This window comes from Cadophora gregata, assembly GCF_030347475.1.
Source record: "Cadophora gregata isolate MNR1 chromosome Unknown scaffold_16, whole genome shotgun sequence".
Taxonomy (NCBI): domain Eukaryota; kingdom Fungi; phylum Ascomycota; class Leotiomycetes; order Helotiales; family Ploettnerulaceae; genus Cadophora; species Cadophora gregata.
In genome coordinates this window covers 340,544-366,859 of record NW_026695939.1, presented here as the reverse complement: position 1 = coordinate 366,859, position 26,316 = coordinate 340,544, and the positions used below count along the sequence as shown (strand labels likewise).

General features: G+C 49.4%; 5 protein-coding genes across 5 annotated transcripts; 3 read left to right on the top strand and 2 right to left on the bottom strand.

Moving 5' to 3' along the window:
* Positions 1-388: 388 nt before the first annotated feature.
* On the top strand, positions 389-1,618 carry ONS95_005372 (uncharacterized protein; the record flags this gene model as incomplete). The annotated part of the gene is made up of 1 exon (XM_058498779.1): positions 389-1,618. One exon carries the CDS (start codon positions 389-391, stop codon positions 1,616-1,618), a length of 1,230 nt encoding a protein of 409 aa, XP_058351045.1.
* A 290-nt stretch (positions 1,619-1,908) lies between these two features.
* On the bottom strand, positions 1,909-3,093 carry UXS1 (UDP-glucuronic acid decarboxylase 1; the record flags this gene model as incomplete). Its single annotated transcript, XM_058498778.1, has 4 exons — positions 1,909-2,516; positions 2,610-2,809; positions 2,872-3,011; positions 3,073-3,093. The coding sequence occupies 4 exons, from the start codon at positions 3,091-3,093 to the stop codon at positions 1,909-1,911; spliced, it is 969 nt and encodes a 322-aa protein (XP_058351044.1).
* A 503-nt stretch (positions 3,094-3,596) lies between these two features.
* UGD1_1 (UDP-glucose 6-dehydrogenase 1) lies at positions 3,597-5,364 on the top strand (the record flags this gene model as incomplete). Its single annotated transcript, XM_058498777.1, has 2 exons — positions 3,597-3,689; positions 3,748-5,364. The coding sequence occupies 2 exons, from the start codon at positions 3,597-3,599 to the stop codon at positions 5,362-5,364; spliced, it is 1,710 nt and encodes a 569-aa protein (XP_058351043.1).
* Positions 5,365-6,478: 1,114 nt separating this feature from the next.
* Positions 6,479-22,063, bottom strand: ONS95_005369 (uncharacterized protein; the record flags this gene model as incomplete). The annotated part of the gene is made up of 4 exons (XM_058498776.1): positions 6,479-6,758; positions 6,837-11,641; positions 11,705-21,553; positions 21,632-22,063. 3 exons carry the CDS (start codon positions 22,061-22,063, stop codon positions 6,890-6,892), a joined length of 15,033 nt encoding a protein of 5,010 aa, XP_058351042.1. The 3' UTR covers positions 6,479-6,758; positions 6,837-6,889.
* A 1,477-nt stretch (positions 22,064-23,540) lies between these two features.
* ONS95_005368 (uncharacterized protein) lies at positions 23,541-25,412 on the top strand (the record flags this gene model as incomplete). The annotated part of the gene is made up of 6 exons (XM_058498775.1): positions 23,541-23,625; positions 23,697-24,001; positions 24,077-24,092; positions 24,304-24,442; positions 24,517-25,108; positions 25,197-25,412. The coding sequence occupies 6 exons, from the start codon at positions 23,541-23,543 to the stop codon at positions 25,410-25,412; spliced, it is 1,353 nt and encodes a 450-aa protein (XP_058351041.1).
* Positions 25,413-26,316: the final 904 nt, after the last annotated feature.

Genomic DNA, 26,316 nt, shown 5'->3' with positions numbered 1-26,316 from the left:
CCAACCTGTCCTCGCTCCTCATGCGGCCACACGTTTCGGGCAAGCATCTGATTGGTCTCAGCAGAACGTCATCTGGGTGATTGGTACTAATATTGCATAATCATTCATTTACCTAAGCAGTTCTGATTTCCATTCTCGGCCTTAAGTACCCCTTTTTGAACTAAGGGAATTAGCTGTTTATTTTCATGATAACTGGGTGCATCCCGAGTTGCATAATAGAAAAATAAGATATGGTTTGGAATTTGAAGGGAATTGGTTATAATTCTATTCGTGACTTACGTCAATTCTGGAGCCTTTTATCTATCACAAACCCGTAACTATTGTTATAGACGTCTCTCGAACTGGCAATCCGGTACTGTTTCTAGTGACAGTAATTTCCTGGAAGAAGATGAAAATGAGCGACTTCAAAGCACTCGAGTCTATGACCGAACGACTCAATCTCAAACCACTACCCCTCGATGATCGGTCGGATGAGGACATCATACACAAAATCACCAATCCTCCCCCAGTCACTTCTGAGGAGAACATATGGGCGTTTTGGCATTCAGGCTTCGAGAATATGCCAGAATGGCAGAAACGAAACGTTCTCGGGTGGGCGAGAATGATGGGCCCGAAATGGACCATCCGCGTCCTTGACCTTGGTCATGGATCCCCAGCGAACATCTTCAACTTCCTGGATGAAAGAACCCTGCCCAAGCATCTGCACGACGGAAGAACCACTGGGCGGTACGCTGGCGCGAACACATCTGATACCATTCGCTTACCATGTATCTTTCAGCATGGCGGTGTCTGGATGGACGTTGGTATCATCTTGTTGATGCACCTCGATCAAGTCTGCTGGTCTGCCCTGAAGGATCCGAAATCAAAATTCCAAGTAGCCGTGGCTTCCTGCGATCCGACCTTGAAGTCCGGCATCGCCGAAAACTTCTTCATTGCTGGCCGCATGGGAAATGGCTTCATCAAACGTTGGATGCTTGTGCTTCTGGAGGCATGGACTGACAGAACCAACAATAAGGGAATACATGCCCACCCTCTATTCGATCACATTGTCCGGGATGGACAAATCAGTCACGTTTTCCAAGGGGCCTCTGGCGATAAGTTGGACTATTTTCAAGCTTACCTGGCATACGAGCGATTGAGGCTGCTGGAGGACCCATACGATGGGTTCAGCGGCCCGACGTACTGCAAGAACCGAGTGCTGCTCATAGCTTATCAAGAGTTTGCATCGGCAGCGATGCTAACAAATGATAGTGGCCCCAAGCAATTCGACTTTTTCAAAACGCGGTTTGACCGGGATCAAGACTCGGAAGGCTTCCAAGAGGCAAACGAGTTTTTCCAGTCTCTGCTCTCCAAGGCTGCGATGTTGAAGCTATATCGTTGGAGAGATCATGATGTCCCAACCCTGGCAGACCTATGGGGCCAGCCGGAGAATCACGATGCGGATTCTAAGCCAAACACTTTTGGTCGTTATCTACGATATATTAGCACGCACTTCACGCAAGATCGAAAGATAGACGCAATCAAGTTCCCGCCAGTCAGAGAGAAGGTGTTGGTAGCAGGATTGTTAGAGACTTTTGATAGCCGAGATGAATCAAATCACGAAGGATCTGTTGAGTAAATAGTCATGTCACATTGGTCATAGCGTCTTCAGTCCCCAAATCAAATATATATGCTCCTCCGCTATGATGGTCGGTAACGTTTTTCGAAAGGTGCCAGTGACTGATGGTTCATAGAATTCTCCAATTTTGCATTTTTGTTTGTATATAACCTAGCCATAGGATTTTACTGACGTCGTCCTTGGACATCTTACCCACACTTTGTTACTCCACTTGTATCGCCAAATGTTGCCTAGATTTGATGAAAAAGAAGTTTTGCCCAACAATAAGGAAACGTTTCGACTTTTGTTAGCTAATGATGTGCCACCTTGTCCAGCAAAAACCATTCGACTGTGATATCAAGACCAGCGTGTAGTTCCACCATTGGCTTCCAATCAAGTTCTTTCTTAGCCAGACTTATATCAGGCTTCCTCCTGTAAGGGTCATCCTCCCTCTTGGGCAGATACTTTATGGGGAGTCTGGTAGGACTTTTCAACTTCTGCGCCACCAACTCTGTAACCAACTTCGCTATGTCGTTGATGCTGGTCTCGACGTCGCTGCCAATATTGACTGGGTTCGAATAGTCGCTCTTCATGAGAGCTACAAGTCCTCGTACGCAATCTGAGACAAACTGGAAGCATCGGGTCGCACTTCCATCACCATATATGTGGATTGGCTCAGCCTGCATGGCCGCTGCAATGAAGTTTGGCACGGCACGCCCGTCTGTCATCTTCATAGATGGTCCGTACGCATTGAATATGCGGGCAATTCTAACCTGAAGGCCATACTTCCGCTGATAACCGTATGCCAAAGCTTCGGTGATGCGCTTTCCTTCGTCATAACACGATCGGGGTCCAAATGAATTGGTGTTGCCCCAGTATGTTTCGCCTTGTGGAATCACCTTGGGGTCTCCGTAGATTTCTGTTCACCACGAATGACTTATTTAGCACACAACAAGATGGTTTATACACACCGTGAACAAGAGATGGGACTTGAATTCAGGCTCGCACTTACCGGAGGTGCTGGCAATCAGGATCTTCGCGTTGTTGGTCACCGCCATGTCAAGCATGTTCTTGGTTCCAGTGAAGCAGGTCTCCAGAATGTCCACTGGATTTGAACCGAAATAGTCAGGGCTAGCAGGACAAGCGAGGTGATAAATTTCCAAGATCGTTCCGACTTCCGGAATCGAATGTCTCATCTCTCTTACATCGGCTCTTCATCTTCTGGATCAGCGTTCGCTTTCACCTGTTGTTGACCCCAAGTTGGGAGCACTCACTTGATAAAGCGAAAGTTTGAGTTTTTAAAGAACATGTCAATGTTCTCTAACGAGCCCGTCCATAGTGAATCAATGACCACTACCTTCTTGTTTTCTTCCAATAGGTATTCCACCAGGTGGGACCCGATAAAGCCAGCTCCCTTTTCACTGTCAACAACTAGCAAGTGCTGATGTGGGGTGCTTGTCTAGATCTGTACTTACGCCGGTCACAATAACAGACATGTCGAAAGGGGAATACGGCTATCGAAGAGTGCTAAAACGAGTAGCACGGCTTCTCGAAGAGTAGGCAGCATCAGTGAGCCGGGTCAGAGGCATACTCTGCTGTTATGGACAGATGGCGGAGCTGTCTGTACGACCGCTCCTTGTGTGATACCCGCCACTGATCATTCTCAGTTCGTAGTTGGTAGGGGTGACGTGGGCTCACATAATAAATCTTGCTCGCTTTAGAGCATATGTATCACAATGTCATATGTTGGATAATATAATTTTGTATCATCCAATGCCACGTAAAATGACAACGGTAGCACTGTCGTGGTAGTGCAATATGACCAGAGTTTTATGTCTAAGGCTGCTGTTACTTATTGATGCCAAGGCCAAGATCCAACCCATACCGGCAGATTTGTAGACATTCCAATCGCGTATCATGTACAGAAATCCAGGCCAGCTAGGAAGGTAATGAATCGGTCTTTGGAACAAGATCATTGTGTTAACTAAGTCATAGAATCATGGGTTACCGCCAGCAGAGCGATCCCCATACGCGAAATGGCGAATGGACTGGGCATATTTCTCACATCTGTTTTATCGGTGCGGGCTACGTTGTACGATCCCTAAAAGCCCTATTGACCGTGGATGTAATAGTGCTAACAACTTTTGTAGGGCGGACCAACCGCGGCAGTTATAGCGAGCCGGTGCCCTGATGTCCAGGTCACCGTCGTCGACCGTAATGTAGAACGTATCAAGGCCTGGCAGTCGGATGAACTGCCTGTTTGCGAGCCTGATCTCCTCGATGTGGTTAAATTTGCTCGCGACTGGCAGAAAAACCTACATTTTACAACGCAGCTAGAGGAGAGTATCAAAATAGCCGATGCCATCGTGATCAGTGTTGATACGCCAACCAAGGCGCGGGGTGGCGGATCTGGCTACGCGTTGGATACTGCTCGATTCGAGGAGGTTGCCATATCTATTGCGAATTTCGCTGAGACCGACAAAATCGTGGTTGAAAAAAGTACAGTCCCCGTCGGGACAGGTCAGATCATAAGAAAGGTTCTCGAGGCCAACGCATGTAAAGGCGTCAAGTTCGAAGTATTATCTAATCCTGAATTCTTGGCAGAAGGGACTGCTGTCCAAAACTTGCGCTTCCCCGATCGCATCCTTATCGGATCACTAAAGACCCAGAGCGGCCTTCTCGCAGCCGAAGCTTTGTCCGATGTTTATGCAACTTGGGTACCGCGCGCGCACATTATCACAATCAATTTGTTCTCGGCAGAGCTGTCCAAATTCGCCGCCAACGCACTGCTAGCGCAAAGGATTAGCAGCATGAATGCTCTGAGTGTGATATGTGAGGCAACGGGGGCAAATGTCCAGGAGGTCGCCCAAGCAGTGGGTAGCGATAAACGGATCGGCCCTCACATGTTACGATCATCGTTCGGATTTGGTGGATCTTGCTTCAAAAAGGACATCAAAAGCCTTGTGTACCTCTGTAAAAGCATCCACCTGGACGATATTGCTGCGTACTGGGAAAGCGTCTTGACCATCAATACAAATCAAAAGCTGCGGTCAGTTGCACGGATTGTGTCAAGGTTCAACAACAACATGGAGGGAAAGATAATAGCGGTTCTCGGATTTTCCTTCAAAGAGAACACCGCAGACACGAGGGAGACTTGTGCCATCGATCTGGTCAACGGACTCCTCCGTGAAGGGGCAAGGGTCAACATCTATGATCCTTGGGTCAGGGAACAGCAGATATACGGCGATCTAGGGATCAATAAAGATGATAGCCTTTTGAAAGTTTGCGGTTCGGGCGAAGAAGCCTGCGGCGGTGCCCATGCTGTTTTGGTCGCAACGAACTGGGACCAGTTTCGCGTCATACCTCAAACTCCTGCAATGAGTTCATGCGTCAATGGAGCCGACGGTGGCCCAGGTGCTGATAGTGTTGCCGCAACTGCTGGCAGTAGCGGGGTAGCAACCCCCTCGTCTTCAAGCACTAAGTCAACAAATGTCCCGAACAGAGTTTCGGACGTCTTCGAGCAGGACCGTTGCGGCTTGCTGGAGAATGGGTTTAAAACCCACGTTTCGTCTTCCATTACTTTTGGGACTGCTGGGAACTGCAATCGTAGCGCAGGTGTCGAAAATGCGTTTCTAGATTGGAATCACCTGGCGAAAGTCATGAAACTTCCTCGATTCGTGTATGGCAGTGGAGCGTGCCTGGATAGGGCTGTGCTTGAAAACATGGGTTTTGAAGTCGAGATTATCGGAAGCCAGCGACAATACTAGTGGCTTTGGACACTTCGATAGTTCATTCCGACATTTTCATCTTAGTTGAGGTCATTCACTGTATTCGGTATCGAGAAGTAGACTTTCTTCAAATTTCAAACTGTTTATTCCCACTTTCAGACTGTCACTAATCTTCAATATCATCGTTCAAGTCAGTAGTAGGGTAGTAGTTAATGGTGCTATTGGGGTTTGTACAGCATGAAATGCTTGAAAAATCTCGTCCTGCTTATCTCTATATGATCTTGTTCCTCAAAATATCATATATTGAACTCCCAAAATTATTTCATTGCTACGCTGTAGGATGAGAATCTATGTTTGGCTCATATGGACTTATCTGACGTTAGCCCCTCAGATCTGTAGACTGTCGGCTCCCGATTCACAAATCTACCCTTCAAGATTTCAACCGGGATAGAAGGACACACAGATTTATTTTCAGGGACAGGCTCAGTAGGAGACTCGAGGGGTAATTATCCTCTCAAATGCGAATCGAAATACACATTTTACAAGGGGAGGGGAGGGTAGCCTAAAGGAATGCCCTGTAATTAAGCGAGGAACTGTTGACATACGCACGTGATGAGCAGCTTCAGTGACCCGCACGAGCGCTATCCCGTGGAAAAGTGTGTTTTCGACAGTTGACGGGATGAAAGTCACTATGTCACTTATGGGGTTTGAATTAGAATTGGTATTTTACTAACATCGTCAGCTTACATTAGTGAACCTAGGCAGTCTCTTCACACAGGCTCGTAAATTGCTTCAAATTGGCAGTGGTCTTTTTTGTCAGCTCCAACATGACAGCAACGAGTCCACGTAACTGGCGACCCTCAAAACATTTGTATTGCATAAAATTGGTACAAATATCCTTTTGTCAAAACTTTACTCCAGTATTATGTCATAATTGCTTGTCAAAAATCTGACCTCACCGATGACCTGCTGCACATCAAATTATATGACGTGACTGCGCTAACGTCACTATTAATTTAGTCATATCATGTAAAAAATTCCGTCAACCACTTGGTTTGGTAAACGATAGTTGTCACAGAAGGTGCCGTCAGTATATTGTTATTGATGGCTGCATGCTTCGAATAAACTGAATAGTATTCGCCTCTCACATTGACCAGGTGAGGTGATCCTCCACGAAACCCTGTCCGCTTCTCTTGCTCGCCGAATTTCACATGCCTGCATGGGATGGATCATTCTGCAGAGATCACGCGCAGAATTCTATCTGATTGTTCGTCTTGATACAAGATATGAAAGCCATTTATTTCGTCTACTCTGTCTCCACATCTTTCTTGAGTCTAGTGATGTATCTGGTTGAAGGCTTGGGGCCAGACAGCTCTGCTAAATTGTGCGTATTTGAAACCTCAGTACTCCAAGCTACAAATTGTTCTTGAAACCTGAGAATATGTTTTAGATAGAGGAACAGAAAATGTTCTATACAATAGTACGAGAAATGAAAATGAATTATGACCAACTTTTGCAATCCTTTGTTACGCTCAAAATACATCACTGCACCCGTCAAATTTCCCTAAACATCCCGATGTTGTGCGAGGCTCTCAAGGATAGCACACAAACCCTTCAGAGCCTGTTCAATAACCGCGGGCTCAATGTACCGAGTGTTCGCAGCTAGAGATATGCGCACACCGGCCCGGCTTGGAAACGCAGCCAGGCAGAAACTCCAAGGGAATGGATCCGCGTCCACAGGATCCCACACATTCAGCTGAAACTCGCCGCCTGTGGATAGTTCGGCTGCTGATTCCTCCTCGTGATTGATATGCTGGGTGATAACGGGGAATTTGGCCATTGAAGTGGACCAGTTCGTGCAATCACGGATAATGTCGTCCAAGCCGACAGTTTCGTAGGGGATGGAGTTGACAAATTGCTGGTGCACCTCACGCACGATGTCCAAGGGGCGGGAGCCTCCGTCGCGAAACTGCACACGAACCGGGATGATGTCCGTGCATGGTCCGACCATGTCATGAAGCTCGGGATCAAGCGCGGTGCGGCCCGAGGTTATACGCCCAAACGTCACATCTGGGGATTTTGTCATCGAGCGTAACAACAACGCGCAGGCGGCATTGAATACAGACGCGGATGTGACATTGTCTAGCGAGCGGAGCTGTGGCATCATTCTCTCTACTCGGATCAGACCAGTGTCCTCGAAAGCGGGCGGATCAGCCGCGTTCACAATCGTGGTAGGCTTTGCCCCTGATAGCAGCATGCGCCAGTAGCTAATGCCTTCCTGACGATGCTGGCGAGCATGGCGCATGAATTCGGAGTAGCCGACAGACGGCAAAAGAGGAGTCGATCGGCCTTCGTACAGTGGCACGAAAGTCCTGATGAAGCCCGTGCGACTGAGCGCGTCGAGTTGAGCATGGGAGCAGCGCAAAAGCAGGCGAGCATGTTTGGGTGTGCGGAGGACCATGAAGTGTACAATTGGATGACCCAGTGGTGAAAGTCCGTCCAGGTCCGTTTGGAACACGCGCGCCATAAACTCAGCAATCTCGTCGTCCCTCGACTGGTAGAATTCCACCGGAGGCTCCACATGCTTGAGAACTACTTGGAGGAACCCTCTGCCGTGCCTGACAAAAATGGTGCGAAGGATAGAGTAGTGACGAACTATATCGATACACGCATGCCTCAGCCTGGCAACATCCACATCGAGGGGTAAATCAACATAGTATGTGATCCAGTGCCTCGCCGGTGCAGCCAAGTTGGATTCGATCGAATACTTCTGGAAAGGTGACAGTGGCAAAATATCCTCGACGTTATCCAGGGAGTCAATGCCGAGCTGGGGGAGGTCCTTGGAGAGCAGTGTATTCAGCTGGTCGGAGCCGATATCAAGCAACGGGAAATCCCCGAGCGAGCGCTGTGAGGACTTCTTCGACAAGGCGTGGGCGGTCTCCATGACGATTAGTCTATACCTCTCAATCCACTGTTGGATCCGGTCGAAATGTCGCATTTTCCTGTTGAGATGAAAGCTCACAGACATAATCCCCACATAAACGCCGATTTCCACGTCGATCATAGCCCATCGGTGATGTTGCTTATCTATATCAATGACCGTATTTTTGATACGAGAGTCCAGCTGGATCGCACTGTCGCTAGATCCGTTTTGCTGGAAGACGCCAGTATAATTGACGAGTAGCTCCAACGGCTCATGGTCCGTAAAGGTAGCAGCTCCATCAGCATTTAAGTGGCGGTAGGCAAAATATGGCCGGCCGTTGCGGGGAATCCTCCGACGCTGTTCCATGACTAGCTGTGTGGCGTCTATAGAGGTAGTACTCGCTTCGAAGGCAACATGAACTGGATACATAGTGGTGAACCATCCTACCACTTGCGACAAGTCAACATCAGCACCCTCGCAGGATTCGCGGCCGTGATGCTCAATATTGACAGACGGAACGTCCCTGTCGGGAAATACCTGGTGGAAAGCAGACAGAAGGGATCCAAGGAGAATATCCAGTGAGGTGAACCCCATTGCCAAATTGCTCTTGCCAAGGACAAGGTCGGTAGTAACAGCGGGGAGTTCGAAGCACTGTACTACCTCATCGGCAAAAATGTTCTCATTGGCAGGAACCTCCCAATACTGGAACATGTTTGGAGGTACCACGAGAGGGAACACATGGCCTGCTGAAGTTTGGCTCCTAGCTTCAGCCTCTTGCATACTGCACCATTGCTGCCATGTGATATCTGATGAACTCATCAGCTTACCGCTCTCCATGTAGTCCTCAAAATCGCGCAGTATCAGTTGCCAAGATACGATGTCTATGACCAGGTGATGGGCGGTCAAGAACACCGTCCCATCCTGGCTGGAAATTTGGAAGAAATCCACCGAAAATATAGGACCCGTGATGATGTTGAGGGACGACCCAGCCTCATTAGCATACTGCGTGATGCTTTCTTCGTCCATGCTTTGCAGGGAATGTGCCCTGAACCTGTATGAACCACTCCCAGGCGCCATTGTGGCCTGCTGCCACTCCCCATTTGAGCTCTGGGAGAATCGTGCGCGCAACATGGCATGGTGATCTACAATGATTTCGAATGCAGCCCGCACCTGAGCAGCGGTGACACTTTTTCTGACGCGACAGAAAATGCTCTGATTGTTCAGGACCCCGCTGTTACCGGGTTCTAGCTCCATATACCGCTTCTGAATCGGAGACAACCTAAAGTGCTGTCCATCCACAGTTTCGATGAGCTGACGAGAATGAACTGCGGCGGTAGAAGCCATGCTACATTTCTCCGCGATAGCAGCAATATTATTGTCTCTGAAGAGCATGAGCACTGTGACCTTGATGCCAATCTTGCGGCATTGTCCAACAGTCCGCATGGCTGCCAGCGAGTCCCCACCAAGGGACATGAAAGTGTCATCCATTCCGATTCTGGATGTCGGTTGGTGGAGCACTTCAGCCCAGACTCTCTGAAGATCACGCTCCATGTCGTTTCTGGGTTGCTTCTTGTTTGATACTTCCTCTTGCAGCAGTTCCGATTTCCCGATTAAAGACCGGGCAAGGTTCTCCAATTGTCGTCTGGCTTCAGCTACTAAAGGCGTGGTGGGAATGCTGGAGACTGGGACGTAGATCGAAGGTACCATATGTGGAGGTAGGGTACCGGCGAGTGACAGTCGTAGCAGATCCATCTCCCCCTGAAACACTTGCTTGCTTTCCAAATCTTCCACCTCGATGCTTGTGGTAGCCTGCATCTCTACTGAGGAGAAGACATCAAGTTTCACAAACGCAACCAGTCTTTCGGCCACCACTAGAACGGCTGCTTCGCTTCCCGGGGCTAAACTCTCGGTGATTTCGTGTCTTATCCGGTTGAGGCCTACTCGCCGCCCTTGGATATCCACCAAATCGCCAGGCTGTCCAACCAGAATGACACTACCATTGGGCTCAAACTGGCCCAATTCACCAGTTCGATAGAACCTTCGAGAATGACCAAGTCCGTCGTTGGACCAGTTCAGGTCAGTCACGAAATCCGCCTCTGTGATCGCCGGCTTGTCGACATAGCCACGACCTATCATCGGTCCTTCGACGAGTATCTCTCCTACGCAACCAATAGGCAGAAGGTTCTGCGGCCTGTCTCGTCTAGTGATCCAAATTCTGCAACCACTCGCCCGACCAATTTGCATGGGGTCAGTGTGAACGGCGACCTCCGTGTTAATGCAGACAGAGCCAAAGCCTTCAGATGGCGTCCAGTAGCTGGCAAGATGTACGCCATTTCCATGCCAAGTCTCAACAGCTTGTTGGCTAAGAGATTTGCCGCTGAGTATGAGCGTCTTTATAGTCGGCACATCTGACGGTAGTAGACACCGTGCCATCGCAGATGGAAGCATTATCCATTCTGCCTTCTTCTCATTGATGAGCCTCGCTAAGTCACCTTTGCACTCGTCGTCTGAAGTAACATAGACACAGGCCCCGGCAAGCAGTGGAGCAAACATTTCGCCTATGCTGCTACACTGTGAATTGAGGGAAATCTGAATAGCTCGAGTGGACTTTGTAATGTTGAAAGCCCTGATATTTTCGAGCTGGCTCTTGCAGACCGAGTGGTGCTCAAATATACACCCCTGAAGCTCCCCGTTGTGTCTAGATGCATACACCGCAAAAGCTGCGTTGGTCGGCTGCACAGTTGGTGATGTCCATTTATGTTGCACCTTGAGCTGTTCAAACAGACTCTCGTTGATTGATATGACATGAGACGCATGGCCATGGAACCGAGGTGCATTTTGATCATCGGAGAGTACAAGATGCGGTTTCGTGTCCTTGCAAATTTCCAACAAGTGACCGCTGGCCACTTCTGGCGGGGTTAGAACACAGATACCACCAATTTTCAGTGTGGCTAGCATGGAGATAAGGAGCCAGGATGAGTTTGCGAAATAGAGCACAACCCGATCTTCAGGTTTCACTCCGCGCGCCATCAAGAGCCCAGCAAGCTTCTCGGCCATAGTGTTGAGTTGGGCATATGTGTATTGCCCATCGAGACTGTGAATGGCAAGAGCGTCAGGCGTTGCTCGTGCCTGTTGCTCAAAAAGGCCATGGAGAGTGGCATCGACGCTCTCCAGCGGTGATGAGTTCCACTGCTCAAGTGTTGTGCGGTCGTGCCGTCCTACAACTTCTAGGCAGCAGACCGGTTGATTTTCTGCTTTCAAAAGGCCTTGCAGAACGATTTCCAGTGACCCGGCAATACTGTTGACATATTCCAGTGACACCATACTTTTCTGGTATGTCATACTGATTTCAGCTCCCGAAGGGGTGATAGTTGCATCCAGGTTGATGGCGAACTGTATTATTCGAGGTCAGAAATGGATTTCAGAAGCAATGGAGGGGAAGTCTTTCGAACGTACCTCTGTTTTCGCCACTCCAGTTATTGTTTTGATCAGACCAGCTCTCTGTGTCGAGGTAGTTGCATCAATTGCTCCTCTAATTGTCACACAGGTGTTGAAGAGCGGCACTCCTTTCAGGCCTAGCATGTTCTGGATCAGAGCAAGTGAACAGTGGCGGCTGTCTAAGCCGCCAATCACATCACTCTGCACTTTTCGCAATAGATCTTTGGCGATGCCGTCTATCTGCACACGACATACCTGCATGCTTATGAACAAGCCGATTGTCTCTTGGATGCGATCGAGAGGAGAGTCACGTGTTGAGGCAATATATCCAAAGCAGACATCTTGTCGATCAGTGAAAACTCCGAGCACAATAGCCCAAGCCGTCTGTATCAAGACAGCTTGGGTTATGCCCAGCCGCTGGCAAAATGGTGCGAGGCTATTAGCTGCATCCTCCGAGAGTGTTATGTAGTCGTATTCCCGCGACTCTGAGTGTCTCTTCATACCGCGCTCAAGTGTAGGAAGATGGCAAGGCTGGACCTCCTTGAGGAAATCGGCCCAGTACTTGATACTCTGATCTTGTTCCAAATTCTGTTCGTAGTTGATATACGCCGCAAAGTCCATTGCCGACGATCCCAGATCACTTCCTACCAGCAATTGTAAGAGCTCGTTTATGAAGAGGTCGACTGAAATACCATCGACAAGAACGTGGCTGATATTAAGGCGGCATGCAACCCGTCCATTTGCAGTACAGAATAATGCGAGCCGAGGCAAATATGGCCACAAGTCATTCTGCCCACACTCATGAAAAGCCGGGGTCTCCGAGGTGGTATCGATCAGTTCCTCTGCTATAGTAAATCTCGAGTGCGGGTGGTTTTTGAGCACAACTTGGACAAACTGCTTCTGTTCAGTAGCATGCTCGATGATACATGTCCTCAGACTGGTATGCCTCTGGATTATGGTATTCCATGCTTGTGTCATCCGTTGCGGGAGGTTATCCTTGAGAGACGCATGATCTGTGAACTCCCAGACACATTCGATCTGGTATGCCTCGCTGTCTTTTTGTTGGCTGAAGAGGATCCCCTCCTGCATGATCGTGCATGGGTATATGTCTTCGATAATATCAACTTCATCTTCGCAACCGCCGAGCTCGAGTATAATGTTGAGCTCAGAAAGCAAACTTTCCAGCTCTTTATCTGCTACGTCCAAGTATGGAAACCTCTTTGGGTGGGCTAGCTCCTCTTTGAGCGTGGTTGACTTCGAACCAGGCTCAATAGAGAAGTGGAGAGGCGTGCAGAGAGGAGCGATCGCGGCGATCGTCCTTTCTTTCAGAATGGTTGACACAAGAAGCTTCAAACCCAGTCGGCGACATTCTGACACGGACTGCATTGCGATGATCGAGTCACCGCCTAGCGATATGAAGCTATCATGGATGCCAATATCATCCAGATCTTGCTTCAATATCTGCGACCAAACAAGCTGCAGGATGGCTTCAACGTTGTCGCGGGGTGGTTCTTTTGCAACACTCAAGCCGCCACTGACAAATTCATCCTTTGGTAGGCTCTGTGCGAATTCCTTAAGACGCTTTCTGTCTGTCTTGGTCGACGCCAACTTCGGTGTCATCGAAACCGGTACGAAAACCAACGGAACCATGTATTGAGGAAGCTTTTCAGGCAGCAACTGCAGGAGGTTCTTCACAACTTCCTGGAAATGCTCGAGTTCTTCCTTCCTAACTACTAAGAGGCCATCCTCTTGATGGTGGAAAGCGAATGTCGGCAGTCTGATAAATGAAGTCAACGTCGAAGTACCCCAGTCCACAATATCTACAGTGACTTCGCTACCCTGGGGCAGCTGCTGGTGAATCTGATACTCAATCTCCGAAAGCTCAACGCGCTGGCCACGGATCTTGACTTGCTTATCGGCCCTTCCTAGCAGCTGAACACTGCCATCTGGATTGAAATAGGCGATATCTCCCGTCTTGTAGAAGCGTCGACTCTGGGGCGCCTCTGCTTGCGATTTCGACCAGAGAGGGTTTTCGATGAAAGCAGCGTTATTGGCTTCCGGTCGTCTCCAATAACCTCTAACAACTGCGTGACCCTCGATCAGAAGCTCACCGACGCAACCGACAGGGACGAGCTGATCCGAGTTGTTACGATCCACAATCCACAGGCCACACCCATTAGCTTTTCCAATGCTTATGAGTCCATCCTGCGCGTCGGGGTTGAAGTTTATGGTCCCAATGTTGGCAGTTTCGGCCGCAGAATAGAAGTTGATCAGCTGCGCATTGGTGTCCGCAGACCAGCGCCGTACTACTTTCTGCGTAAGGGGCTCGCCACAAAATACAACCGTCTCCAAGGTCGGTACTGCCTTTGGGCTAATCACCTGAGCAACTGTGGGGGTCTGGAAGGTCCATGTCACTCTTCGAGCATTAATGACCTCTGTCAAGTTGTTCATACGCTCGTCGTCTGAGATGACAACCACACATCCACCCTGTATCAAGGTTCCAAAGATTTCGAGGATGCTGGGATCCCATGTGTATGTGGCAAATTGAAGAGCCCTTGTCTGTCGTGTGATTCTCATCGTACGTGCATTTATTTTCTGAGATAGACAGACTGCATGGTGCTCAAGTATGCAGCCTTTTGGCTTTCCTGTGCTGCCAGAGGTATAGACGATGAAAGCCGCGTTTTCCGGCCGAACCTTTGGTCGCATCCAATCCGAAGGCCCCTCGGATATTTTATCGTCAAATAGAGCATCGTTCACGGTCACGATCTGCTGGTGATGTTGCAAGTACTCCGTCTCCTGATCAGAATCACATAATATTACCACCGGCTCCAAGTCCTGAACGATATCCAATCGCCTGCTCAAAGGATGTTCGAAGTTGACGGACACACAGACGCCGCCGCACTTCAGCACCGCCAGCATGGCAATAATGGGCCATGTCGACTTTCTGAAGCTGAGCACAACACGCTTCTCGGGACCTACCCCTTTCGAGCCCAAATAGGCTGCCAATCTATCAGCAGTGGCATCAAGTTTCTGGTAGGTGTATTCTCCATCAAAGCCAGAAGTTGCAACGGCATCAGGGGTGGCTCGTGCCTGAGCTTCCACCAGCTCGTGCAATGTCTCATTTGCATACTTTGTCACCCTGTTCCACCCAATCAGATGATCGAGGTCGCACGGAGAGACCAAGTCGAGGTTTCGAAGTTTCGTCGAACTGGATTCTTCAAGGAGCACGGATACTGTATGCTCAAGCTGACGCAGCATCAATTCCACTTGTTGGTCCGGCACAAGCACAGCGTCGTAAGTTATGAGCGTATGTAGTATATCTGGCTGCATGATAGTACATTCAGCCGTCAGAGCCAGATCCGAAGACTCCTCAGCTTTGCTCTTGACGATCTCGATACCGAGCGAGCTCATAGGAGAAGTGATTTCCGCGTCTCCCATAGTATGGACTATCAAGAGGTTCTGGAACTCTGTAGCGGCTTTGGCCTCGGGGCTGAGACGACGGATGTGCTGCAGACCAACATGCTGATGCTTCCGAATATCAGCAGTGATTTTCTGCACACTACATAGCAGATCTGCGACAGTCGAATCCCATTCCAATGGCACTCGGACGGGAACCGATGTCAAAGTCGGGCCAATGATATGTGTGATCCCATCAACCGGCGCGTCTCGTCCGGAGAATGTTTGACCAAAGATCACGTCGGCTTCATTGCCAGTGTACAGAGCCATAAGCAGTGCCCAAGCGGTCTGTATCACTGTCGCCGCGGTCACGTCAGATGTTAACCTGCGTTTGAAAGGGATTGTTGCGGATCTACTCTGTCCTGGGCGAGGGGTATGGCCATATGGCGACCGGGGATAGGTCTCGACAATGGTGGTAAATTGGGACCTCCAGAAAGCATCTGATTTATCGGCTTCTGTGGCGGAGAGGTATGACAGGAATCTGTTGTAGGGGATTGCGGGTTGTGGTAAGGCGCCATGGAGAAAAATACAACCAAATGCTTCGTATGTACGCATAAGCGACCAACCGTCATAGAGAGCGTGGTGAAACTTTCCGACAAACACAGTCTCGCCGTCGCTTTCAATGAGGCTGAATCGACATAACTCGCTTCCATATTCAACGAGTAGAGGCGGATCCTGCGCAAGGTAGCGATCTACCGGTATTCCCTTGATGCTATGCCAGGTGATCGTAGAGCGTAAGACCACTTGCAAGGAACCGATTCCCCGTTTAAAGACGATGCGGGTGCGGAAAATGGCATGTGCGGTCACAAGCTTCTCCCAAGAAGACTTAAATCGCCCGAGATCCATAGATCTTGGTAGTCTCAGGATGACGTCGTAAGTGTACGCCTCCGCCTGGTGAGATGAAGCTGCCATTAGCGCCTCTTGTATCGGTGTACAGGGGTAAATATCCTCGATAAGTTCAGGAGTAGTGTTGCAGTCCTCAGCTGCCTCTTTAATGGCCGTGGGCGGCGATATCTGGTCCTTGATCAACCAGAATGGCTCCACGTCCGTGTCTGTAATGGCCATCTTGGCCTTGACCTTGCTCAAATCCAACATGGTAAGGGCCATATCCTCGAGGAGAGGCATCCGGAAGACGTCAGCCACAGTCATGGCAATGCCCTCAGCTCGTGCGTCGGCAATGAGCTTTATAGACAGTACAGAATCCCCTCCTGCGCGAAAGAAGTTCTCGCGAGCACTAATGGTGTTCATGGGTACGTCAAGAACCTTGGCCCATAGCGCTTGTAGTCGCTTCTCCATATTAGTTTCTGGCGGACGCGATTTTGTGCGGCTCGACAGGAAATAGTCTCCGAGTTCGTGGGTGTCCAGTGCTGCCACCCATTCGCGGAGTTTTCGTCGCTCCAGCTTTCCCGACGCGTTGAATGGCAAATACCTAACCGGAATGAATATACTAGGTACCATATATTGCGGAAGAAGGTCTGCAAGCCTAGCTTGCACTTTTTGGGACTCGGAGACTGTGTTATCATCCATGCAAAGTGTAGCTCTGTCGACATCAGCACCATTTGAACTTTCGGCTTGTCCATTTCTGTCATGGATCCAGAAGACAGCTAATGCACTTGTGCCTCCCCGACGAGAAAACTTGAGGACGTCAACAGCACTAGTTGGAAAGGAAGGGTTGCAACGACGAATGTGATCTTCGATCTCTCCCAACTCGACGCGCTGGCCATGTATCTTCACTTGACCATCGGCACGACCAATGAAGACAATGCTTCCATCCACATTCATCTTGGCCAGGTCGCCTGAGCGGTAGAATCTCCTAGATCGTCCAGATCCATCCTGGGACCATGCCGGGTTGTGGATGAAGGCAGCTGTATTCTCCTTCGGCCTGTTCACGTATCCTCGACCCACTATGGGGCCCTCAACCAAAAGCTCACCGACACAGCCGATCGGCACAAGACGATCCTGTCGGCGGCGATCTGTAACCCAGAGGTGACAACCAACAGCAGACCCAATGTTGGCTGGATCATCGGTTGGTGTCACGGGCCGGGTCACGCAGACCAAAGGTGTACACTCAGATGGGCCCATGCCGTTGAGCAGTCGTAGATGAGTTGCCCATCGCCAGTAATCTTGACGTCCGTTGGGCTCGCCGCTTAGAATGAGGTGTTTTAGTGTAGGAACCTCTTCTGGCTCCAACAGACGGGAGACAGTCTTTGTGAGTAGCGCCCAGTTGGCACGTCGTTCGTTAATCGCATCAGAAAGAAAGTTCATACGCTCGTGGTCGGAGATGATGCACACGCAGCCACCATGTATCAACGTTCCGATTATCTCCACTATATGTGCGTCGAATGTATATGCCGAGAATTGCAGCGTTCGGGACTGCGGACTCCAGCATACCCGCTCGCCTAGCCCAATCAAGTCTGTGGCCAAAGAACGGTGCTCTAAAACTGATGCTTTTGGCTTACCAGTACTGCCCGACGTGAAAATGACAAATGAAGCATTGCTCGGTAATACTGTAGCGAGGTCTGGACGGGATACAGTAGCCGATTTGAACTCCTGCAGCAGAGAGTTTGTGATGCCCAGTACGTGAGCTACGTGGCTTTGAAATCGATCCACATTTGCCTCGTCACAAAGTACGATATCAGCTTCAACCTCTTCGCAGAGTTCTATCAAGCGGACAGTAGGGTGTTCAGGGTTGATTGAGATGCAAACACCCCCAGCTTTCAAGGTACCCAGAATGGCAACAACGGGAATCGTAGACTTTGCAAAGCACAGGACCACGCGTGATTCGACCCCGACACCAGCATTGAGATGAATATGGTGCGCTAGTTGATCGGATATGCGATCTAACTCAGCGTACGTGAGCTGGCCATCGAATCCATCAAGTGCAACGGCGTCAGGTGACTCCCGTACTCGCTCTTGGAATAACCCGTGTAATGTGCGTTCTACGGCCAGAGGCATCTGACCATTAATTTCGCCCAAGAGACCCAGGTCGTGAGGTGACATTCTATCCAAATCGTACAGGGAACGGCCAGTGGATTCGGAGGCCAGTTGCCCAAGGATGTGCTCGAAAAGGTACAACATGCATTCCACTTGCTGGACAGAAATGCACTTGTCATCAAAGTATGCGTCCACCTGCAACAAGCGGCTTTCTTCGTTTATGACACACTGAACTAGTAATGCGTGGTTGCCAGTATCCCTTTCCTCCCGTTGGGAAAGCTCTAACCCCATATCAAGAAGTCCTCTGTAGTCCTCCTCCTCACTTGTAGGTTGGACGACGAGCAGGTTCTGGAAGTTGGCGGCAGATCGCGCCTCCGAACTCAAACGATAGATTTGTTGAAGGCCGACGTGCTGGTGCTGCTTTACCTGCAATATGTATTGCTGTACTTCTTCCAGATATTCCAAGATAGTCATGGTGTTATCCAAGATTACCCTGACGGGGACTGTTGTAATCGTGATACCCATCATTCGGGTAATTCCTTGAACCGGAGCATCTCGTCCAGATAGAGTCAGGCCAAATACAGCTTCATCCGCATCTGCGTAAGTAGCAGTGACAAAAGCCCATGCCGCCTGAACCAAGGAGGTCGTAGTGATCTGGGAAGCGGTTTCCCGGTGCAGGTCGATCCTCAAAGACCGTTTTTGCTGTGCTTGGGGGACATAGTCGGGACTGGGCAACCGAGGGAATCCTTCAACTATATCTGGAAATTGGTCCTTCCAGAATTCGCTAGACTCTGGCAGATTGAGCCGGTTGAGGTAGCTAATGAATAAAGAATAGGGCTTTTGCAGGTGAGCGATGCCGTGGTGATAGATATATTTGAGCTCATTGAACATAGCGGGTCTGGACCATCCATCGGAAATGGCATGGTGACTACTCCAAACGAAGAAGAGATTGTCCGTGTCATTACGGACGATCGCATAACGACTAAGAGCCGACCCATACCTGAATGTTGTCTCGTCATCATGTTCAACAAACGCATCCAAGGTCAAATTGGTATGCCACTCTACGCCCTCCCGCAGAACTACCTGCATTGTTCCTGCACTAGGCAAGGCGATGATCCGCGTTCGAAGAATTGGTTGCTCGGACACCAAAATTTCCCAAGACTGTTTAAAGCGAGCCATATCCAGAGATCCTGGTATTCTGAATATTGCTCGATGGGTGTATGTGCGAGAGCGATGTGCAGAGATGGCCATCAATGCTTCCTGCATAGGCGTGGTGGGATAGATGTCTTCAATCATGTCCTCCCCGACCTGGCAAACCCGAGCAGCCTCTTGCACAGCACCCTGCTCGTTAACAAAGCCGGGAAGTAATTCGAAAGGTTCGGGTGACTTGTGATCTGCTGACGCCTCGTTGACATATTCTAAGAAATTTGCTAGATTGCTCATCTGGGGGTTCTGGAAGACCTGGGCAACGGTCAATGCTCGGCCACAATCTCGAAGTGCTGCGACCAACTCGATTGCCTTGACCGAATCGCCGCCAATCTGGAAAAAGTTATCCTCGGCACCTAGGGAAGTCTCAGGGATCTGCAGCAAGCCCGCCCATATCCGCAAAAGCAGCTCTTCGTCAGGTGTTGCAGGTGATCGAGATATTAGTGTATCACGCAACTGGTAGCTCGAAAGTTGTTTTTCGGACAATGATGCTCCCCACTGCTGGAGGGCTTTCCTATTACTCTTTCCGGTCATAGTTTTGGGCAATGCCGGCACAGGAATGAAAGTCGATGGCACCATGTAGCGAGGCAGATACTCCAGCAGCCTGGACTGGACAACTCGGAAAATCCGTTTAGATTCTTCATCCATAGGCAGGAGCTCCGATAACGACTCCTGATGGCACCTATCCCGTTGACTTACAAAGGCCACCAGTGCCTGGGAGTTATTTCTTGTTTGAAGTTTGACGGCTTCAACGGCGACCTGGTCAAGAACGGGCTCAACAACACGGATAGCATGTTCGATTTCCCCAAGTTCCACTCGTTGCCCACGAACTTTTACCTGCCTATCTCCACGGCCAGCGTAGGACACCGTACCATCACCGTTGAGGACCCCATGATCCCCAGTCAGAAAGCAGAGATGCTCCTCCTGCTTGCCTCGAAAGCTCTTCAGCCACGATGGAGCTTGGATGAGCTTCTGTGCCGTGCGTTCTGAATCTCCCACATATCCTCTGGTGACCAAGGGCCCTTCAACCATGAGTTCTCCAATGGCGCCAATAGGCTTCGGCTTGCTTGGGTCGGATGGCTCCACCACCCAAACACAGGGTCCTTTTGGCAATCCGCCGTTGTAATAGTCAGAAGCCAGATGTTCTGGTTCCGCAACGGTATCGAACAAGACCGTTTCAGTGGTTCCCCACGACGACATAACCCGCATATGAGGACTTAAACGGCGAAAGTTCTCTCGAGAGAGGCTTTCCCCCACTGCAATGACGTATCGAAGATGAGGCGTGTCTTCCGGCCGGATCTGCATCATGACAGTGCTTGTGAGGGTAGCGTGGGTGGCCTTGCTCTCCCCCAAGACGAGGGAAAGATTGTCAAGTCGGTCCTCTTCAGAAGGAATATAGAGACATCCTCCTTTCAGCATGGTTGTAAACATATCGGACATAGCGACGTCAAAGCTAAAGCCAGAATATTGGAAGAACTTGGACGTTTCCTCGACGTGAAAAGCTTCGGCGAGTTCAACTGTTGATTGGTATAAAGGACCATGATCCACCATCACGCCCTTCGGGATTCCCGTACTTCCCGAGGTGAAGATAATATACGCCATAGTGGATGGTAGAATCTCTGGCCATGCGAGGGCGGAGTTTGAAGCGTCGATGGCCTCAAGGGCATCAGACTGGCAGCGAAGTGTACGCAACCCCAAGGTATCCATGACTGGCGCTGTGAATTCGTCTGCCACGACGAATCGAGCGCCAACTTGTTTGAGAATGGTCTCCATGCGCTTCCGAGTATTTCGTATTTCGATAGTTACACAAGTACAACCGGCTAGAAGAGTGCCCCAGATGGCGATGGCGGCCCATTTGCTCTTCTTTATACATATACCAATCCTCTCTTCTGGCGTAACTCCTCTCTGCAGTAGCAACGTAGCCATTCGAAGCGAATATGAATGAAGTTCAGCATAAGTAAAGCTACCATCCCATGCATCTACAGCAATGCATTCCGGTCGGACCTGGCGTTGGTAGTCCAATATGTCACACATCACAGATTCACCGACCGCAACTGGCGTTGGGGCTAATCGGGTTATGCGATTCCAGTTAGCTGGACCCATGAAACTCAACTGGCTTAGGGGAGACGACCAGTTCTTCTGGACCAGCTCGCTAACTTGTTGCAAAGTGTCTGCGATATCTGCGAGTTTTTCCTGAAGTTCGTGGCTGTTTGCGAAAAGGATGCCTTTGGCGAGGCTCTCCACCATAGAGACACAAAATATCATCGAATGCTGAAAAGAAAGAAAGTTCAGCATGTATTGTTACTCCTTACCCAAAGCTGCCTCTATTGAGTGGTAGACAAAACTCACCGGGTTATTTCTTTTAGCATAGTCCCTCCACTCTGAGACTTCATCTCCTTGAGCAAAGAGGAGCTCAGTCTGTCTTACGATCTGTGTCAAAGCAAGCGACGAGGGACCAGTCTGATGTTCTTGGGCATCTTCTCTAATTTCTGGCGCCATTTCACGGCCCGATTTCGCGATCTCGGCCGGTGTTGCGTTTAGGTCCACCTGGTAGCTTCTGATACATGACAGCCACTTTCTACTGGCAACATCACTGCGAGAATTGTTCAAGCGCTTGGCAGTAGTCCGAGTAAATCGCACCTCGTTGTCGCCAGTGTAGATGAAATAGGATATGGCCCAGATTGTTTCAGCAATTGTTGTAGAAGGTAGGTGCTCGAAAGTGCCGTCGTCTAACTCGCCAAGCTCTACGGACTGAGCAACATTGGTAGCGGGTGAAGCCATCTTGCAGAATAATTTTGGACAGGCAGCAAGCTGGAAGAGACGGGAACATAGATCTGTCTAGAGACATAGGTATGGGGAGTTACGGTGCAATGCCGGTGTCTATGATGAGAATTACTATGAAAGAGAACCTTTCCATGGCCATCATGTTCACGACATTGAGCGTGTTCTCAAGACGGCCGCGTTCCTATACACCCAAACCAGCATCTTTAGTCAGAGGTCCACTAGCTGTAGCATTTGCATAGTATGACTACTCATTCTGTTATCGTGACAACATGAACTGATTCCTTCATTGCTTGATAATAAATTGAAGACTAAATGTGGGCCTTCGGGTCAAGAAAGGTACTGCTGGTCAACGTAAAAATATATATTGAGAGAACTGGGAGTGTCATTATCAAGTCGAAGTTAGTCAACCTCTTTAAATTGCGGATAATCGAAGCTTTTTCTCGCTTGTGTTGTCAACAGAAACACTAAGTTCCAACAACCTAGCATCAGCTCTTTTGATTACAACTGGTGGATAATCTGTTGCGCTAAGCAACAATATGCATTACGAATTATAGCGTGTTGTTCGACAAGAAGGTACCATTTCCTCGCGACTTAAGCACTGCAGCTTAATGCACCTCCGCATTTCCATGTGATATTTACGTGTGCAAATATTTCGTTTTGGTGTGGGAGGGTGCATGGCTGTCGATCAAACTACGTTTTCGTTTTCGGAGGGCAGAGACCCGAACCCGAGTGTGTTTACCTAACCCCGCATAGTGCTCGCTTCGAACCAGGACCAGCTTGACCTATCGCTTCCATTCCGATCGACTCACTATGAGACTTCGATGGTGAACGATGATCCTGCTTACACTAAACCCCAGCACACACCGTGTCGCCAAGCGGCCATGTAGGCCCTTTCTTCATCTTATCAAGTGTTTCCTCCAGCTGTTCAGGGCTGCTATTGTTGACAATCGGCGCATCGTCGTTCAGCGGCGAATGATATCCTTTCACTCGGGTTACGGGCTCGCCAGTCTGTTCTGAGTCAGCCCTTAATTCCAAGTAGCCGCAATGCAGCTTGTCACAGATTCAACTGCCTTCCTATTGGAGAAAAACGTGCAGATATTGATTTGTTCTGGCGGTTTTCCATAATCTTGATTCTCGACAACCATTAGGCTCGGCCACCTTCCCATTATGAAAAGAAGTGCTGATAGAAATTAAGTCTCCACCTTTTCTTTTGGGCCACCTTTTAAACCAGAAGCAGCGATTTCCAGGCATTAGTATCTCTATAAATTGTTAAGAAAAGGTGGGGGTAAGAGTGGGGACTTCATCTGTGGGATTTTCTATGGCGTCTTATTGTATTCATGCTTAAGTATATGGCTTGCTGTGCTTGTCTGGTTTATATAATCCAGTGTTCTGACCGAAAGTCCAATTCCTGCTGATTTTCTCAACCAATCCTTTTAATAACTACACATAATCTGTACAAAGACATTCCCTCGTGATGAACAGAACAACGTCTCCGGATGATGAAGCTAGCGAGCTGATGCAGAAGAGACGTCGCAACCGGCTAGCACAACAGAAGTACAGTAAGTCAGGCTGCAACCTCTGCCAGGACGTGCTCATTGAGAATTGCACACTGAAATATTCCGTCCTCCAGGGAAGAAACTCAAATCGCACATAGAAGACTTGGAAAAGCGGGCAGCGGAGGCGGACCGAACGGCAAAAGGCAGTAATACTCAAGCTCGTACAATAGTTGCTGGCGACATGTCTTCGTTCCCTACCTTTTCCACGCAGCTAGGCGAACGAAGCGGGTTTGCAACATTATCTACATCGGACAACATATCAATTAGCCCTTCGCAAGCGTGCGAGTCCGTGGGAATGGATATACAAGCACCATCGTCGTCCTCTGGCCCAGCTGCCTCATTTCTTTCACACCAGAGGAAACCCGCTCAACATCACCAGGTCAGTATGTTACGTCGCTTTTAAAGTGACATAGTGCTAATACCATCATATACGACCTCAAATTTGTCTGATGAGACGGATTTTCTGAAAGGTGACTCTATTTCCTCAATAATCACGATGCGTTTTTCGTCGAGCCCATCCCATTTCTCCTTCAGATTCCGCACACGGTCTCAAGAGCTGCTCGCTACTCTCCATTTGTAGAAGAAAATCTTACGATGATGAAGCAAGTCATGTAAACTTCCATTATCGATCTTTGCTCACTGCTGGGAGATCATTCGCTGACTGTCAACTGCATTTGATAGATTTCTCCATTTTCGATGACACTCCCTGGGCCAGCCATAAAAATCTGTCGCTCCAAGATATCGAAAGCCTGGACAGGAGCCCAGAGTTACATGCAGATACCACTGAGACCACAGATCCCGTGGGGTTAACAAGCAACAGGTAAGAGAAGCAACGAATAGAACCCTTCTCGCTTCCACCAAAGTCTTTAACTGACCTCCTGTAACGCTATTCAGTCATGGACTCTTGGACTGTTCCAGCTCCTCCTTTCAACTCCCTACGACCAATGAATTTAACCCCTCCAATGAACTTAAGTCTTCAAGGTTTCTATCAACACCACCACAACAGCCGCGTACCGCACCAGAGCCGACGAGCCTGGAAGCCCGCGTCGAGTATGTCTTACGCTGTTCGAAGACCGCCGGCTTTGACGACTTGGACTCGTTTGTGTCATGCTACTACACGGGCTTGTTCAAGAATAATTCCTCGGCAAAGCTAGCCCAGACCGCAAGCCGCACTAAAGGTTTGCCCGCATTTCTCGAGGAATTACATACTCAGGTCAACTCGTGGTCCTCATGGGAGGCGAGCGGGTACCAGGACACCATCGTTCGATCCGCCGCGGACTTAATCACAGCCGAGTTTGATCGGCTCGCAAGGAGAAAGTACAGCTGCGAGTTAGAACTGTGGCAGAATATTGCCCAAACAACCACAATAGACACAGCGGCTGCAGTGGATGGTGGTGACTCTAGTAGTAGCAGCAGTGGTAGTGTTGCTGCGCTGCACCAGTTACGCTCAATGGCAGCGGAGCTACAGAAGACGCTGCGCTATGAGGTAAGCCTCAACCTTCAGGCTGTTCAAGTTTGAGAGGATCGAGCTGTTCGGTGATAATTTTCACTGACAGATCGGATCTATGATATAGCTACCTAACTTGTATACGCTCACGGCCAAATTATCACCTCAGGATGTACCCACCAGAGTAACACTACTTCTTGCCACGATACGCATTATGACAGCGCCAGGAAGTAGACCACTCCATGAGGCCGCAAACTGGGTGTATGTCCGAGCTAAACCTCCTAATGCGTCGAGGGATGGCTCTGTCGACGACCTCGAAAGTAGCCCAATGGGAAGTATATGATTGGGTGTGTAATTACAACGGGGGAGGGGATGAAATTGTCTTATTAGAGGCGTGGTGTCCCAGCACGCGATTCTAATGGAAAGGTGTAAATTAAGGAGCTTGCAATGCATTTGTCTCGGTCAAGCTACTTGGAATTTTCCTCATCAGCCGCCAGATCATTCGAGATAAGGTGTTTTGTTTCTTCGGTAATATTCAATCGATCATTTTTCCCTCCAATAGTAGCTAGCAGCGCAGCATGATGTGTGTGATATGTGATTCTCGTACTGCCTTGGTAGTCATTATGTGGGGGCATATCGAATACCCAGTCTGAGCGGTAGGGGTCCAAGATAGATTAACACCATGCTTGCAGCCCTGCGGCCCGTACCGTATGACACAAACACCCTGTCAAGATGTCGGATACCAGCAGACCTGATTGGTACGCTCGGTATGGTGCCTCACTAGCCAGAACTGCATCTGTAAATTCCGGAGAATCCTTGCCCAACTACCACTGGACGTTGAAATAGCTAGACAGCGCACCAAAGCCCCTAAATTGGCAAGTGCTGGATTCTCAATTATCGCAGTGTTGTATCCCTCACATCTCTTGTATGGGGTAACCAGTCATAGGTGTCGGCGGATGACCGTGGTTTCTGCTTCGCCTACCTAGGTAAGAAGCAGGTTCGTTGGCATGTGGCAGCTGGTGGCAGCGTCTGTGCCACTACAGTACATTATTTCCGCGGCGATCCCCTTTGCTGCGGTGCTGCCGAAAAGTATGCATGCGCGCAAGGAGAGACTCGGTCTTGGTGCATACCCCACTCGACTGTACTTACCCCGCTCAAGTATACAGTAATACGATTAGCACCAACTACAGTATCACCATCTGTTCAAAGGGTGGTGCCTAGAGGCTACGCCCCCCATCTTGCAGCTA